Source organism: Lepisosteus oculatus, unplaced genomic scaffold, assembly GCF_040954835.1.
Source record: "Lepisosteus oculatus isolate fLepOcu1 unplaced genomic scaffold, fLepOcu1.hap2 HAP2_SCAFFOLD_665, whole genome shotgun sequence".
Classification (NCBI taxonomy): Eukaryota; Metazoa; Chordata; class Actinopteri; order Semionotiformes; family Lepisosteidae; genus Lepisosteus; species Lepisosteus oculatus.
In genome coordinates, this window is record NW_027168219.1 from 23,466 (window position 1) to 38,218 (window position 14,753).

Here is a 14,753-nt window from a genome sequence, read left to right on the forward strand (position 1 = left end):
TGAGGAGCGTCTCTGGGGTCTGTGTGGGGGTCTGGACTCCTCTCTCTGTGTGAGGAGCGTCTCTGGGGTCTGTGTGAGGGTCTGGACTCCTCTCTCTGTGTGAGGAGTGTCTCTGGGGTCTGTGTGAGGGTCTGGACTCCTCTCTCTGTGTGAGGAGCGTCTCTGGGGTCTGTGTGAGGGTCTGGACTCCTCTCTCTGTGTGAGGAGTGTCTCTGGGGTCTGTGTGGGGGTCTGGACTCATCTCTCTGTGTGAGGAGTGTCTCTGGGGTCTGCGTGAGGGTCTGGACTCTGTGTGAGGAGTGCCTCTGGGCTCTGTGTGGGGGTCAGTCCAGTCCAGTGTCTCTGTGGTCACCTGTGGCCGTTCGCTGTTCGCTGCAGCAGCCTCCCTGCGCGGTGCACTTCTCCCTCAGCTCGGACAGCTCGCCCTCCAGCCTCTCCAGCCTCTGCCTCAGGGCCGTCAGGTCCGGGCCCGCTCCCCCGGGGCAGGAGGGGACCAGGTTGATCCGGTGGGTCAGGACCAGAGGGGCGCCGGGCTCCAGCTCCAGGGCGTCCGGGGCGGGCCCCTGCTCGTCGGCCTGGGGGCAGCCCTCCGACACCAGCACCTTCACGGAGCGGGCGGGCTCGGGGGGGAGGGGCGGGGCCTGGGGCGGGGCCCGCCTCCCCGGGGGCGGGGGCGTTCCCTGATTGGCTGCCAGGGAGACCCAGAGGCAGAGGAAGGGGAGGGACCAGGAGAGACGCATCTTCGTGGGGGTGTGGGGGGATCAGCAGTAGGAACAGCGGGATGGAGGGTTGGGAGTTGTTCCGGGGAGGGGGGGGGCGGGGGAGACTGCGAGCGAGGAAGGGCTTTTCCTTAAAGGGGAGGGGCTCTCCCAGAGGGGCAGCGAGGGGGCGTGCCCTCAGAGGGGAGGCTGGCTCCGCCCCTCGGCGTGGGAGGGGGGTGGTCTCTGACAGGTGGGGGCGCGAGGGCTCTCCGTACCCCCCTCTCGTCCCCCTCTCCGTCTTCAAGGGGGAGGCCCCGAGCGCGGCTCTGGGGGTGGGGGGACAAGCAGAGAGAAGAGGAAGAGCGAGAGAGGGCTCAGGGGAAACGTCCCAGAAGCCCCTCCTCGCTTGCTGTCCCGCCCTCAGCGCTTCAGGAAGGGCAGGGAGGGGCAGGGAGGGGCAGCTCAGCCTGGGCGCCCAGTCTTCACAAAGCTCAGCACACGATCGGGCAGACCCTCAGAGCCCCCGCATCGACCTCCTGCGGACCCGTCTGTCTCTCTGCACACCTGTCGGAGTGTCTCTCCGTCTGCATATCGCTTCACCTGTCTGTCTGTAAATCAGTTCACCTGAGTGTCTCTCCACCTGTCTCTCTGTATATCGCTTCACCTGTCTTAGTGTCTCTCCACCTGTCTGTATATCGCTTCACCTGTCTTAGTGTCTCTCCACCTGTCTGTATATCGCTTCACCTGTCTGTATATCGCTTCACCTGTCTGAGTGTCTCTGTGTCTGTATATCGCATCACCTGTCTGTCTCTCCACCTGTATATCGCTTCACCTGTCTGAGTATCTCTCCACCAGTCTCTCTGTCTGAGTGTCTCTCTACCTGTCTCTCTGTCTGAGTGTCTCTTCACTCTGCCTCTCTGTCTTGCTGTGTGCCTGTCTGCCTCTCTGTCTTGCTGTGTGCCTGTCTGCCTCTCTGTCCGTCCGATGCTGCAGGATTGCAGAACAGAGTAATATTTATCAGTTCTGGCTGCCTGTCTCTCTGTCGCTGCCAAGAAGAAAAACATCTGTCAATTTTATCCAGCTTGTGTCCATCACAGAATCTCTCGGTCTGCCGTCTGTGAGTGACAGCACCGATCTCACAGCTTCTGCCCGTCTCTCTCTCCCTGAGCCACGACCAGACCCCTCTGCCTGACTGCCCGTCTCTCTCTCTCCCCGAGCCACGACCAGACCCCTCTGTCTGTCTGCCCGTCTCTCTCTCCCCGAGCCACGACCAGACCCCTGTGTCTGTCTGCCCATCTCTCTCTACCTGACCCCTCGGCCTGACTGCCCGTCTCTCTCCCTGAGCCACGACCAGACCCCTCTGTCTGACTGCCCGTCTCTCTCTCCATGAGCCACGACCAGACCCCTGTGCCTGAGTGCCCGTCTCTCTCTCCCTGAGCCACGACCAGACCCCTCTGTCTGACCGCCCGTCTCTCTCCCTGAACCACGACCAGACCCCTGTGCCTGAGTGCCCGTCTCTCTCCCTGAGCCACGACCAGACCCCTCTGTCTGTCTGCCCATCTCTCTCGACCAGACCCCTGTGCCTGAGTGCCCGTCTCTCTCCCTGAGCCACGACCAGACCCCTCTGTCTGCCTGCCCATCTCTCTCTACCAGACCCCTCTGTCTGTCTGCCCATCTCTCTCTCCCTGAGCCACGACCAGACCCCTCTGTCTGTCTGCCCATCTCTCTCTACCAGACCCCTCTGTCTGTCTGCCCATCTCTCTCTACCTGACCCCTCTGCCTGACTGCCCGTCTCTCTCTCCCTGAGCCACGACCAGACCCCTCTGCCTGAGTGCCCGTCTCTCTCTCCCTCTCCCTCTGCAGGTACTGTATCTCTCTCTGCACCAGTGTCCGATCCAGCAGTCTCCTGTCTCCAGGACAGCGAGCAAGAGGAGGAGACGTCCTCATCCCGGTCGGCCTGACTGCCCGGCTGTCTCACTCTCTGCCCCCCAGGCGGCTGTCTGTCTGCGTCTCTCCGAGGAGAAGAGGTCTTACCTGGGACGGAGTGGACCGTGTTGGAGGTGTCTCTCTCTCTCTCTCCCTCTCTGTCTGTGTGTCGCAGGTCGCCTGCCTGTCTGCCTGTGTGTCGCAGGTCGTCTGCCTGTCTGCCTGCCTGCCTGCCTGCCTGTCTGTCTGTCACTCGGCTCTCAGAGTCTGTGATTGAATGAGAGAAGCAGGGAGGGAGAGCAGGGAGAGGGAGGGGAGGGAGGAGAGAGAGGAGAGAGAGAGAGAGGGAGCAGTAAATGAAAAACTTTCTCATTCTCCAAAAATGCCTGCTCCCTGCTCGCTCTCCCCCGGTCTCCGTGATGTCATGCAGTGTTTTTACACGTCCCGCAGGGGTGAAACCGTGTTCTGGAAAACTCTCTGATCTGTAGGACGCTCCGCGTGTAGATAACCTGCACTGCCGAAGGGCCGAGCGATTTAGAAACCTGTACTTCTGCACTTCACTGTGTCTCCTGTCCTGCTGTGTGTGTCTATGACTGAAGGGCTCCCTGTGCTCTCCTCTCTCTCTCACTGTGCCTCCTGTCCTGCTGTGTGTGTGTCTATGACTGAGGGACTCCCTGTGCTCTCCTCTCTCTCACTGTGTCTCCTGTCCTGCTGTGTGTGTTTATGACTGAGGGGCTCCCTGTGCTCTCCTCTCTCTCACTGTGTCTCCTGTCCTGCTGTGTGTGTGTCTATGACTGAGGGACTCCCTGTGCTCTCCTCTCTCTCACTGTGCCTCCTGTCCTGCTGTGTGTGTCTATGACTGAGGGACTCCCTGTGCTCTCCTCTCTCTCACTGTGCCTCCTGTCCTGCTGTGTGTGTCTATGACTGAGGAACTCCCTGTGATCTCCTCTCTCTCTCACTGTGTCTCCTGTCCTGCTGTGTGTGTGTCTATGACTGAGGGGCTCCCTGTGCTCTCCTCTCTCTCTCTGTGTCTCCTGTCCTGCTGTGTGTGTCTATGACTGAGGAACTCCCTGTGATCTCCTCTCTCTCTCTATGTGTCTCCTGTCCTGCTGTGTGTGTCTATGACTGAGGGGCTCCCTGTGCTCTCCTCTCTCTCTGTGTGTCTCCTGTCCTGCTGTGTGTGTTTATGACTGAGGGACTCCCTGTGCTCCTCTCTCTCTCACTGTGCCTCCTGTCCTGCTGTGCTCTCCTCTCTCCCTGTGAGACACACAGCCCCTCAGTCCCTGCAGCTCCTCTCTGCCTGTGATCCCCTGCCAGTGGTTCAGGACGGAGTCAATGCCCTTATTCACTCTCATCTTATTTATTTTTCAATTTTCTGCAGTTTCAGCTGTTGCTGGAGGGACTGGGAGAGAGGGAGGGGGGTCTCTGGGGCCTTTCCGATCCTGCAGGGGCGACTGTCTGACACACACACGGACAGACTGTGTGGGGTGCGCACCCCAAAAACCATCCCAGCATTGCACAGGTGTGGGGACACGTCAGGAAATTCCCAGACACCCCTGGGGTTCACCCTGTCCCAGCCCGAGAGAGGAGGAGAGAGAGAGGAGGAGAGATGAGGAAGAGAAGGAGGAGAGATGAGGATGGAGAGAAGGAGGAGAGGGACAGGAGGAGTGATGAAGAGAGAGACAGGGAGAGGAGGAGAGAGAGAGAGAGAGAGGAGACAGGGAGAGGAGAGAGGGAGAGGAGAGAAGAGAACAGATAAAGAGAGAGAGAGAGGAGGAGACAGGGAGAGGAGGAGAGAGAGAGGAGGAGTGATGAGGAGAGAAGAGAACAGATAGAGACAGGGAGAGGAGGAGGAGAGAGAGAGGAGGAGTGATGAGGAGGAGAGAGAGAGAGAGAGGAGGAGTGATGGAGGGGAGTGTGCACAGACCAGGCCTGTGCTCAGCTGCCCTGCGGTCCAACACAAGCAGCGGGCAGTGTCCTGGGGCCGCGGCGCTCAGCCCAGCCCAGCCCAGCCCGGCCCGGCGCAGGCGGGCAAATATTTTCTTTAATTCGGAGCCTGGCGATCCGCAGGCGGGACTCCTCACATTCCTGTCCTCCTTTTCTGAATGGGGCTCTTTCACGCCGAGAGCAGCCCGTCCCCCGTCCCCCGAGCACAACGGCACTCTTTCACTGCTCCCCCGAGCACAACAGCCCCCCCCCAGATCAAACACGTCAGGCCTCCCCACACGCAAGAAGGAAGACCTGTTTCCTCTGAGGTTATAACCTCCTCCGCCCCAACCTTCCCCAGTCAGGGTGTGTGTATGAACCCCTCTCTCTCAGTGCAGTGTTCATGTACTGGAGTGTCCAGTCAGTGTGTCTGTATGAACCCCTCTCTCTCTCAGTGCAGTGTTCATGTACTGGAGTGTCCAGTCAGTGTGTCTGTGTGAACCCCTCTCTCTCTCAGTGCAGTGTTCATGTACTGGAGTGTCCAGTCAGTGTGTGTGTGTGAACCCCTCTCTCTCTCAGTGCAGTGTTCATGTACTGGAGTGTCCAGTCAGTGTGTGTGTATTAACCCCTCTCTCTCTCAGTGCAGTGTTCATGTACTGGAGTGTCCAGTCAGTGTGTCTGTATGAACCCCTCTCTCTCTCAGTGTTCATGTCCTGCAGTGTCTCTCAGAGGGGTGATAGACCTGTTTGTAGTCAGTCTGCTGTTTCTTGATGTTCTTCCAGGCTACGCTGGGACAGTGAAAATTGACAAACCAGAGCCTCTGACTTCAGAGCAGCACAGACCCCCCCCTGCCCTGTCCAGGAACACGAGCCCCCCTCCCTCACGGACACACCCCCTTCCCCGCAGAGACGCTACACTCTCTCGCTCTCTCCGCCTGTCCCGGCTCAGGCTCATCCGAAGGAAGAAACGAGATCTCTCCGACAGCACGGCAGACCCACAACAGAAACAGGGAGCATCCATTCGGCACATCTGACACGTTTGGTACTCAGTACCTGACTGATCCCACGATCTCACCCAGCCGTGTCTGGAGAGCAGCCAGGGTATCGGCTTGTTCCCCACCCCCACCGCCCTCTGTGTACAGTAGAGCCTCCTGTCCTGACTGGAGGAGCTCACCCAGCTGTGTCTGGAGAGAAGCCAGGGTATCGGCTTCAACCACAGGGCTGGGCAGCCTGTTCCCCACCCCCGCCCCCCTCTGTGTACAGAAGAGCCTCCTGTCCTGACTGGAGGAGCTCACCCAGCTGTGTCTGGAGAGAAGCCAGGGTATCGGCTTCAACCACAGGGCTGGGCAGCCTGTTCCCCACCCCCACCCCCCTCTGTGTACAGAAGAGCCTCCTGCAGGGGACCCGCACGTGTCCAGAGCTGCCGGCCCGTCCGTCAGGCAGGAGGAGAAACTCACCTGCCTCCCCAGGGGCGCAGACCGGGCCGGTGACATCGCCGACACCGCCCCTCTTCCCATGCCTGCTGACGGACTGGAGGACGTCTACAGGAAGTCCCGCCTCATCCTCCGCTTGGCAGCTCGGTGAAAGTGCAGATCTGGGCCACCGATCACTAGCCAAGAGAGGAAGACAGGGGTCAGCACAGATCACCACGATTCACACTAGAGTACACCAACACTGCACTGAGAGAGAGAGGGGTTCATACACACACACTGACTGGACACTCCAGTACATGAACACTGCACTGAGAGAGAGGGGGGTTCACACACACACACTGACTGGACACTCCAGTACATGAACACTGCACTGAGAGAGAGAGGGGTTCATACACACACCCTGACTGGACACTCCAGTACATGAACACTGCACTGAGAGAGAGAGGGGTTCATACACACACACTGACTGGACACTCCAGTACATGAACACTGCACTGAGAGAGAGAGGGGTTCATACAGACACCCTGACTGGACACTCCAGTACATGAACACTGCACTGAGAGAGAGAGGGGTTCATACAGACACACTGACTGGACACTCCAGTACATGAACACTGCACTGAGAGAGAGAGGGGTTCATACAGACACACTGACTGGACACTCCAGTACATGAACACTGCACTGAGAGAGAGAGGGGTTCATACACACACACTGACTGGACACTCCAGTACATGAACACTGCACTGAGAGAGAGAGGGGTTCACACACACACACTGACTGGACACTCCAGTACATGAACACTGCACTGAGAGAGAGAGGGGTTCACACAGACACACTGACTGGACACTCCAGTACATGAACACTGCACTGAGAGAGAGAGGGGTTCATACAGACACCCTGACTGGACACTCCAGTACATGAACACTGCACTGAGAGAGAGAGGGGTTCATACAGACACCCTGACTGGACACTCCAGTACATGAACACTGCACTGAGAGAGAGAGGGGTTCATACAGACACACTGATTGGACACTCCAGTACATGAACACTGCACTGAGAGAGAGAGGGGTTCATACACACACACTGACTGGACACTCCAGTACATGAACACTGCACTGAGAGAGAGAGGGGTTCATACACACACACTGACTGGACACTCCAGTACATGAACACTGCACTGAGAGAGAGAGGGGTTCACACAGACACACTGACTGGACACTCCAGTACATGAACACTGCACTGAGAGAGAGAGGGGTTCATACAGACACCCTGACTGGACACTCCAGTACATGAACACTGCACTGAGAGAGAGAGAGGGGTTCATACAGACACACTGACTGGACACTCCAGTACATGAACACTGCACTGAGAGAGAGAGGGGTTCATACAGACACCCTGACTGGACACTCCAGTACATGAACACTGCACTGAGAGAGAGAGGGGTTCATACAGACACACTGACTGGACACTCCAGTACATGAACACTGCACTGAGAGAGAGAGGGGTCATACAGACACCCTGACTGGACACTCCAGTACATGAACACTGCACTGAGAGAGAGAGGGGTTCATACACACACACTGACTGGACACTCCAGTACATGAACACTGCCCTGAGAGAGAGAGGGGTCATACAGTTGTGCTGTACAGTTGACGGTAGTTCTCCTACATGTACAGAGGCAGTACTGCACGTACAGTGTGATCTTTCTGGCTCACATGTGTTTGACAGTGGTTGATGATCCATTGTGCTCACAGTTTCCTCACAGATGTGAAACTCATTGCTGCAGCAAACTGTAAAACATCTGGAGGGTTATTTTTACTAGAACTTGCTCCCCAGCTTCTGAGTACGAGGTGTCCAGGAGAACAGCTTGTAAGTGTGAATCTGACCAAGCGCGAGACCTGGAGTCTGAGGGGCTGGACCACAGACTGGAGAAGAGATCACCTTCGACACTGTGTACATGCAGTATACTGCAAACTACACTACACCCTACTGTAATACACATCATAATACAGCAGTACAGCACTGTAACACTGTACTACAGACTACACTGTACTATAATAATACTGTATACAGCACTACAACACTATACTACAGACTACACTGTACTATAATAATACTGTATACAGCACTGTAACACTGTACCACAGACTACACTGTACTATAATAATACTGTATACAGCACTACAACACTGTACTACAGACTACACTGTACTATAATACCGTATACAGCACTATAACACTGTGTACTACAGACTACACTGTACTATAATACCGTATACAGCACTATAACACTGTGTACTACAGACTACACTGTACTATAATAATACTGTATACAGCACTATAACACTGTGTACTACAGACTACACTGTACTGTAATAATACTGTATACAGCACTATAACACTGTACTACAGACTACACTGTACTATAATACTGTATACAGCACTATAACACTGTGTACTACAGACTACACTGTACTATAATAATACTGTATACAGCACTATAACACTGTGTACTACAGACTACACTACTATAATATTGTATACAGCACTATAACACTGTGTACTACAGACTACACTGTACTGTAATAATACTGTATACAGCACTATAACACTGTACTCCAGACTACACTGTACTATAATACTGTATACAGCACTATAACACTGTGTACTAGACTACACTGTACTATAATACTGTATACAGCACTACAACACTGTGTACTATAGACTACACTGTACTATAATAATACTGTATGCAGCACTATAACACTGTGTACTACAGACCACACTGTACTATAATACTGTATACAGCACTATAACACTGTACTACAGACTACACTGTACTATAATACTGTACTACAGCACTATAACACTGTACTACAGACTACACTGTACTGTAATACTGTATACAGCACAATAACACTGTACCACAGACTACACTGTACTATAATACTGTACTACAGCACTATAACACTGTACCACAGACTACACTGTACTATAATACTGTATACAGCACTATAACACTGTGTACTAGACTACACTGTACTATAATAATACTGTATACAGCACTATAACACTGTGTACTACAGACTACACTACTATAATATTGTATACAGCACTATAACACTGTGTACTACAGACTACACTGTACTGTAATAATACTGTATACAGCACTATAACACTGTACTCCAGACTACACTGTACTATAATACTGTATACAGCACTATAACACTGTGTACTACAGACTACACTGTACTATAATACTGCATACAGCACTACAACACTGTGTACTATAGACTACACTGTACTATAATAATACTGTATGCAGCACTATAACACTGTGTACTACAGACCACACTGTACTATAATAATACTGTATACAGCACTATAACACTGTACTACAGACTACACTGTACTATAATACTGTACTACAGCACTATAACACTGTACTACAGACTACACTGTACTGTAATACTGTATACAGCACAATAACACTGTACCACAGACTACACTGTACTATAATACTGTACTACAGCACTATAACACTGTACCACAGACTACACTGTACTATAATACTGTATACAGCACTATAACACTGTGTACTAGACTACACTGTACTATAATAATACTGTATACAGCACTATAACACTGTGTACTACAGACTACACTGTACTATAATAATACTGTATACAGCACTATAACACTACTACAGACTACACTGTACTATAATACTGTATACAGCACAACACTGTGTACTACAGACTACACTGTACTATAATAATACTGTATACAGCACTATAACACTACTACAGACTACACTGTACTATAATACTGTATACAGCACTATAACACTGTGTACTAGACTACACTGTACTATAATAATACTGTATACAGCACTACAACACTGTACTACAGACTACACTGTACTATAATACTGTATACAGCACTATAACACTGTACAACAGACTACACTGTACTATAATACTATATACAGCACTACAACACTGTACTACAGACTACACTGTACTATAATACTGTATACAGCACTATAACACTGTACTACAGACTACACTGTACTATAATACTGTATACAGCACTATAACTGTGTACTACAGACTACACTGTACTATAATACTGTATACAGCACTATAACACTGTACTACAGACTACACTGTACTATAATACTGTATACAGCACTATAACTGTGTACTACAGACTACACTGTACTATAATACTATATACAGCACTACAACACTGTACTACAGACTACACTGTACTATAATACTGTATACAGCACTATAACACTGTACTACAGACTACACTGTACTATAATACTGTATACAGCACTACAACACTGTGTACTACAGACTACACTGTACTATAATACTATATACAGCACTACAACACTGTACTACAGAATACACTGTACTATAATAATACTGTATGCAGCACTATAACACTGTGTACTACAGACTACACTGTACTATAATACTGTATACAGCACTACAACACTGTGTACTACAGACTACACTGTACTATAATAATACTGTATACAGCACTACAACACTGTACTACAGACTACACTGTACTATAATACTGTATACAGCACTATAACACTGTGTACGACAGACTACACTGTACTATAATAATACTGTATACAGCACTATAACACTGTACTACAGAATACACTGTACTATAATAATACTGTATGCAGCACTACAACACTGTGTACTACAGACTACACTGTACTATAATACTGTACTACAGCACTACAACACTGTGTACTACAGACTACACTGTACTATAATACTGTATACAGCACTATAACACTGTACTACAGACTACACTGTACTGTAATACTGTATACAGCACTATAACACTGTACTACAGACTACACTGTACTGTAATACTGTATACAGCACTATAACACTGTACTACAGACTACACTGTACTATAATACTGTATACAGCACTATAACACTGTGTACTAGACTACACTGTACGATAATAATACTGTATGCAGCACTACAACACTGTGTACTACAGAGTACACTGTACTATAATACTGTATACAGCACTATAACACTGTGTACTAGACTACACTGTACTATAATAATACTGTATGCAGCACTATAACACTGTGTACCACAGTTAACAGTATACTGTATGGTAATCATGTTGGATCAGTGTCAGTTTCCTCAGTGTCTTCCCAGACCCAGCTCCTCCGCCATCCCTGAGCCTCTTCTCTCTTCCCACAGCTCGGGATGCGGCTATCCGTCTCTCTCTCTCTCTCTCACGCTATCCAAACACTTCCCAGGGGGCTGCTGTTTCGAACCGGAGAAGCCTAAAAATAATGCTCACAACAAAAAACAACCACCACCACCACCAAAACCAGATCCAGCGTGGACTGGAGCCCAAGCGGACACCTGCTTCCCTCAGCTCTCTCCAGAACAGAGCCTTGAACTGGAGCCAACATGGCCGCCAGCGCTCTCTGCCCAGTTTCCTGCTCCCGGCTCCCGGGGGCCAGGGGGCCCCTGCAGCAGCATGGAGACGCAAACACAACACAGGCGCGCAAACACATACAGCACAGGAAACAGGCACGGTAGGCGCGCGTGCACACACACACACACACACACCTCGACACCAGAGCCAGAATGGACGCCCCCTCCCTCTGTCCGATTCCCCTCGACGGGCAGCACGCCGGAGCCAAGATGGAGGCCGGCGGTCTGTGCCCAGTTTCCACCCGAGAGGAGACACATCTGTCTGATGTGTCCCTCCGGGGGAAAGAGAGAGACAGGGAGACAGGCAGAGGGACAGAGGGACAGGCAGAGGGAAAGAGATACAGAGGCACAGAGGGACAGGCAGAGGGACAGAGAGAGTGACAGGGAGACAGAGGGACAGAGAGTGGCAGGGAGACGGGCAGAGGGACAGAGATAGTGACAGGGAGACAGGCAGAGGGACAAAGAGAGTGACAGGGAGACAGGCAGAGGGACAGAGAGGCAGAGGGACTGAGGGAGGCACAGAGAGACAGGGACTGGGAGACAGAGGGACAGAGAGAGTAATAGGGAGACGGGCAGAGGGACAGAGAGACAGAGGGACAGAGGGAGGCACAGAGAGACAGGGAGTGGGAGACAGAGTGACAGAGAGAGTGACAGGGAGACGGGCAGAGGGACAGAGAGACAGAAGGACAGAGGGAGGCACAGAGAGACAGGGACAGGGAGACAGAGGGACAGAGAGAGTGCCAGGGAGACGGGCAGAGGGACAGGGAGACGGGGGGGTCAGTCCAGTGGGCCCAGAGGAAGTCTTGCACATCGAAACGAGCCCAGGTCAGGCCAGAGCAGCGCTGCCTGCGCAGGCCTGGGCTTTAACGAGGGCTGGTGCTCGTTAGGGAGGTAATTAATGAGCTTCTCAGATGGTGCGTGACGTGACGTGAGGGGTCTGGAATGTGTTGGGACTCCATCGCTCTCTCACACACCCAGTGTACACGCAATACACACACACACAGTGTACACACACAATAAAGACACAATGTATACTGACATTCTGACACACACCCAGTGTACACGCAATACACACACACACAGTGTACACACACAATAAAGACACAATGTATACTGACATTCTGACACACACCCAGTGTACACGCAATACACACACACAGTGTACACACACAATAAAGACACAATGTATACTGACATCCTGACACACACACAGTGTACACACACAATAAAGACACAATGTATACTGACATTCTGACACACACACAGTGTACACACACAATAAAGACACAATGTATACTGACATTCTGACACACACCCAGCGTACACACACAATAAAGACACAATGTATAGTGACATCCTGACACACACCCAGTGTACACACACAATAAAGACACAATGCGCTGTCTAGTGCCGTCCTGACACACACAGTGAAGTATAAGTACAGTGTGGATCCAGCAGGGCTGTGAGGAAGAGAGGGTGAGGGGGCAGTGTCCGGCCCGGCCCGGCCCGGCCCGTGTTGTGCTGTGTTGTGCTGATGTCGGGGTGGCTGCCGAGTGGGGCGCTCGTGCAGGAATGCGAGAGACGCAGAGTATTTACAGATGTGGCCTGACACCGCGTCCCCAGGGACAGAGAATCACGGCGCTCCTCTCAGACATCTGCACAGCGTCTCTGAGCTCATCGGCAGTGTTTCTACACACAGCTTCTACACCACTGCTACACACAGTGAGAGAGAGGAGATCACAGAGCCCCTCAGTCATAAACACACACAGTGAGATAGAGGAGATCACAGAGAGAGAGAGGAGATCACAGAGTCCCTCAGTCATAGACACACACAGCAGGACAGGAGACACAGAGAGAGAGAGGAGATCACAGGGAGCCCCTCAGTCATAAACACACACAGTGAGATAGAGGAGATCACAGAGAGAGAGAGGAGATCACAGGGAGTCCCTCAGTCATAAACACACACAACAGGACAGGAGACACAGAGAGAGAGAGGAGAGCACAGGGAGCCCCTCAGTCATAAACACACACAGTGAGATAGAGGAGATCACAGAGAGAGAGAGGAGATCACAGGGAGTCCCTCAGTCATAAACACACACAACAGGACAGGAGACACAGAGAGAGAGAGGAGAGCACAGGGAGCCCCTCAGTCATAAACACACACAGTGAGATAGAGGAGATCACAGAGAGAGAGAGGAGATCACAGGGAGTCCCTCAGTCATAAACACACACAACAGGACAGGAGACACAGAGAGAGAGAGGAGAGCACAGGGAGTCCCTCAGTCATAAACACACACAACAGGACAGGAGACACAGAGAGAGAGAGGAGATCACAGGGAGTCCCTCAGTCATAAACACACACAACAGGACAGGAGACACAGAGAGAGAGAGGAGAGCACAGGGAGCCCCTCAGTCATAAACACACACAGTGAGATAGAGGAGATCACAGAGAGAGAGAGGAGAGCACAGGGAGCCCCTCAGTCATAAACACACACAGTGAGATAGAGGAGATCACAGAGAGAGAGAGGAGAGCACAGGGAGCCCCTCAGTCATAAACACACACAGTGAGATAGAGGAGATCACAGAGAGAGAGAGGAGAGCACAGGGAGTCCCTCAGTCATAAACAAACACAACAGGACAGGGGACACAGAGAGAGAGAGAGGAGATCACAGGGAGTCCCTCAGTCATAAACAAACACAACAGGACAGGGGACACAGTTAGAGGGAGAGAGATCACAGAGCCCCTCAGTCATAAACACACACAGCACGACAGGGGACACAGTGAGAGAGAGAGGAGAGCACAGGGAGCCCCTCAGTCATAAACAAACACAACAGGACAGGGGACACAGTGAGAGGGAGAGAGATCACAGAGCCCCTCAGTCATAAACACACACAGCACGACAGGGGACACAGTGAGAGAGAGAGGAGAGCACAGGGAGCCCCTCAGTCATAAACACACACAGCAGGACAGGAGACACAGAGAGAGAGAGGAGACCACAGAGTCCCTCAGTCATAAACACACACAGCAGGACAGGGGACACAGTGAGAGAGAGAGGAGAGCACAGGGAGTCCCTCAGTCATAAACACACACAGCACGACAGGGGACACAGTGAGAGGGAGAGAGATCACAGAGCCCCTCAGTCATAAACACACACAGCAGGACAGGGGACACAGTGAGAGAGAGAGGAGAGCACAGGGAGCCCCTCAGTCATAAACACACACAGCAGGACAGGAGACACAGAGAGAGAGAGGAGACCACAGAGTCCCTCAGTC

General features: G+C 51.9%; 1 protein-coding gene across 6 annotated transcripts in view; it reads right to left on the reverse strand.

Annotated features, from left to right (window-relative positions):
• Positions 1 to 11,838, reverse strand: part of LOC138233327 (uncharacterized) — a gene marked incomplete at its 3' end in the record, with an annotated part of 34,491 nt that extends 22,653 nt beyond the window's left edge. For 2 of the 6 annotated variants that reach the window (XM_069186624.1, XM_069186622.1), the window contains 4 exon segments: positions 353 to 1,027; positions 2,736 to 2,894; positions 6,010 to 6,161; positions 11,617 to 11,838. In XM_069186624.1, coding sequence (XP_069042725.1) covers positions 353 to 740 — 388 coding nt within the window. 6 annotated transcript variants of the gene reach the window in all.
• Between the last annotated feature and the right edge of the window lie 2,915 nt (positions 11,839 to 14,753).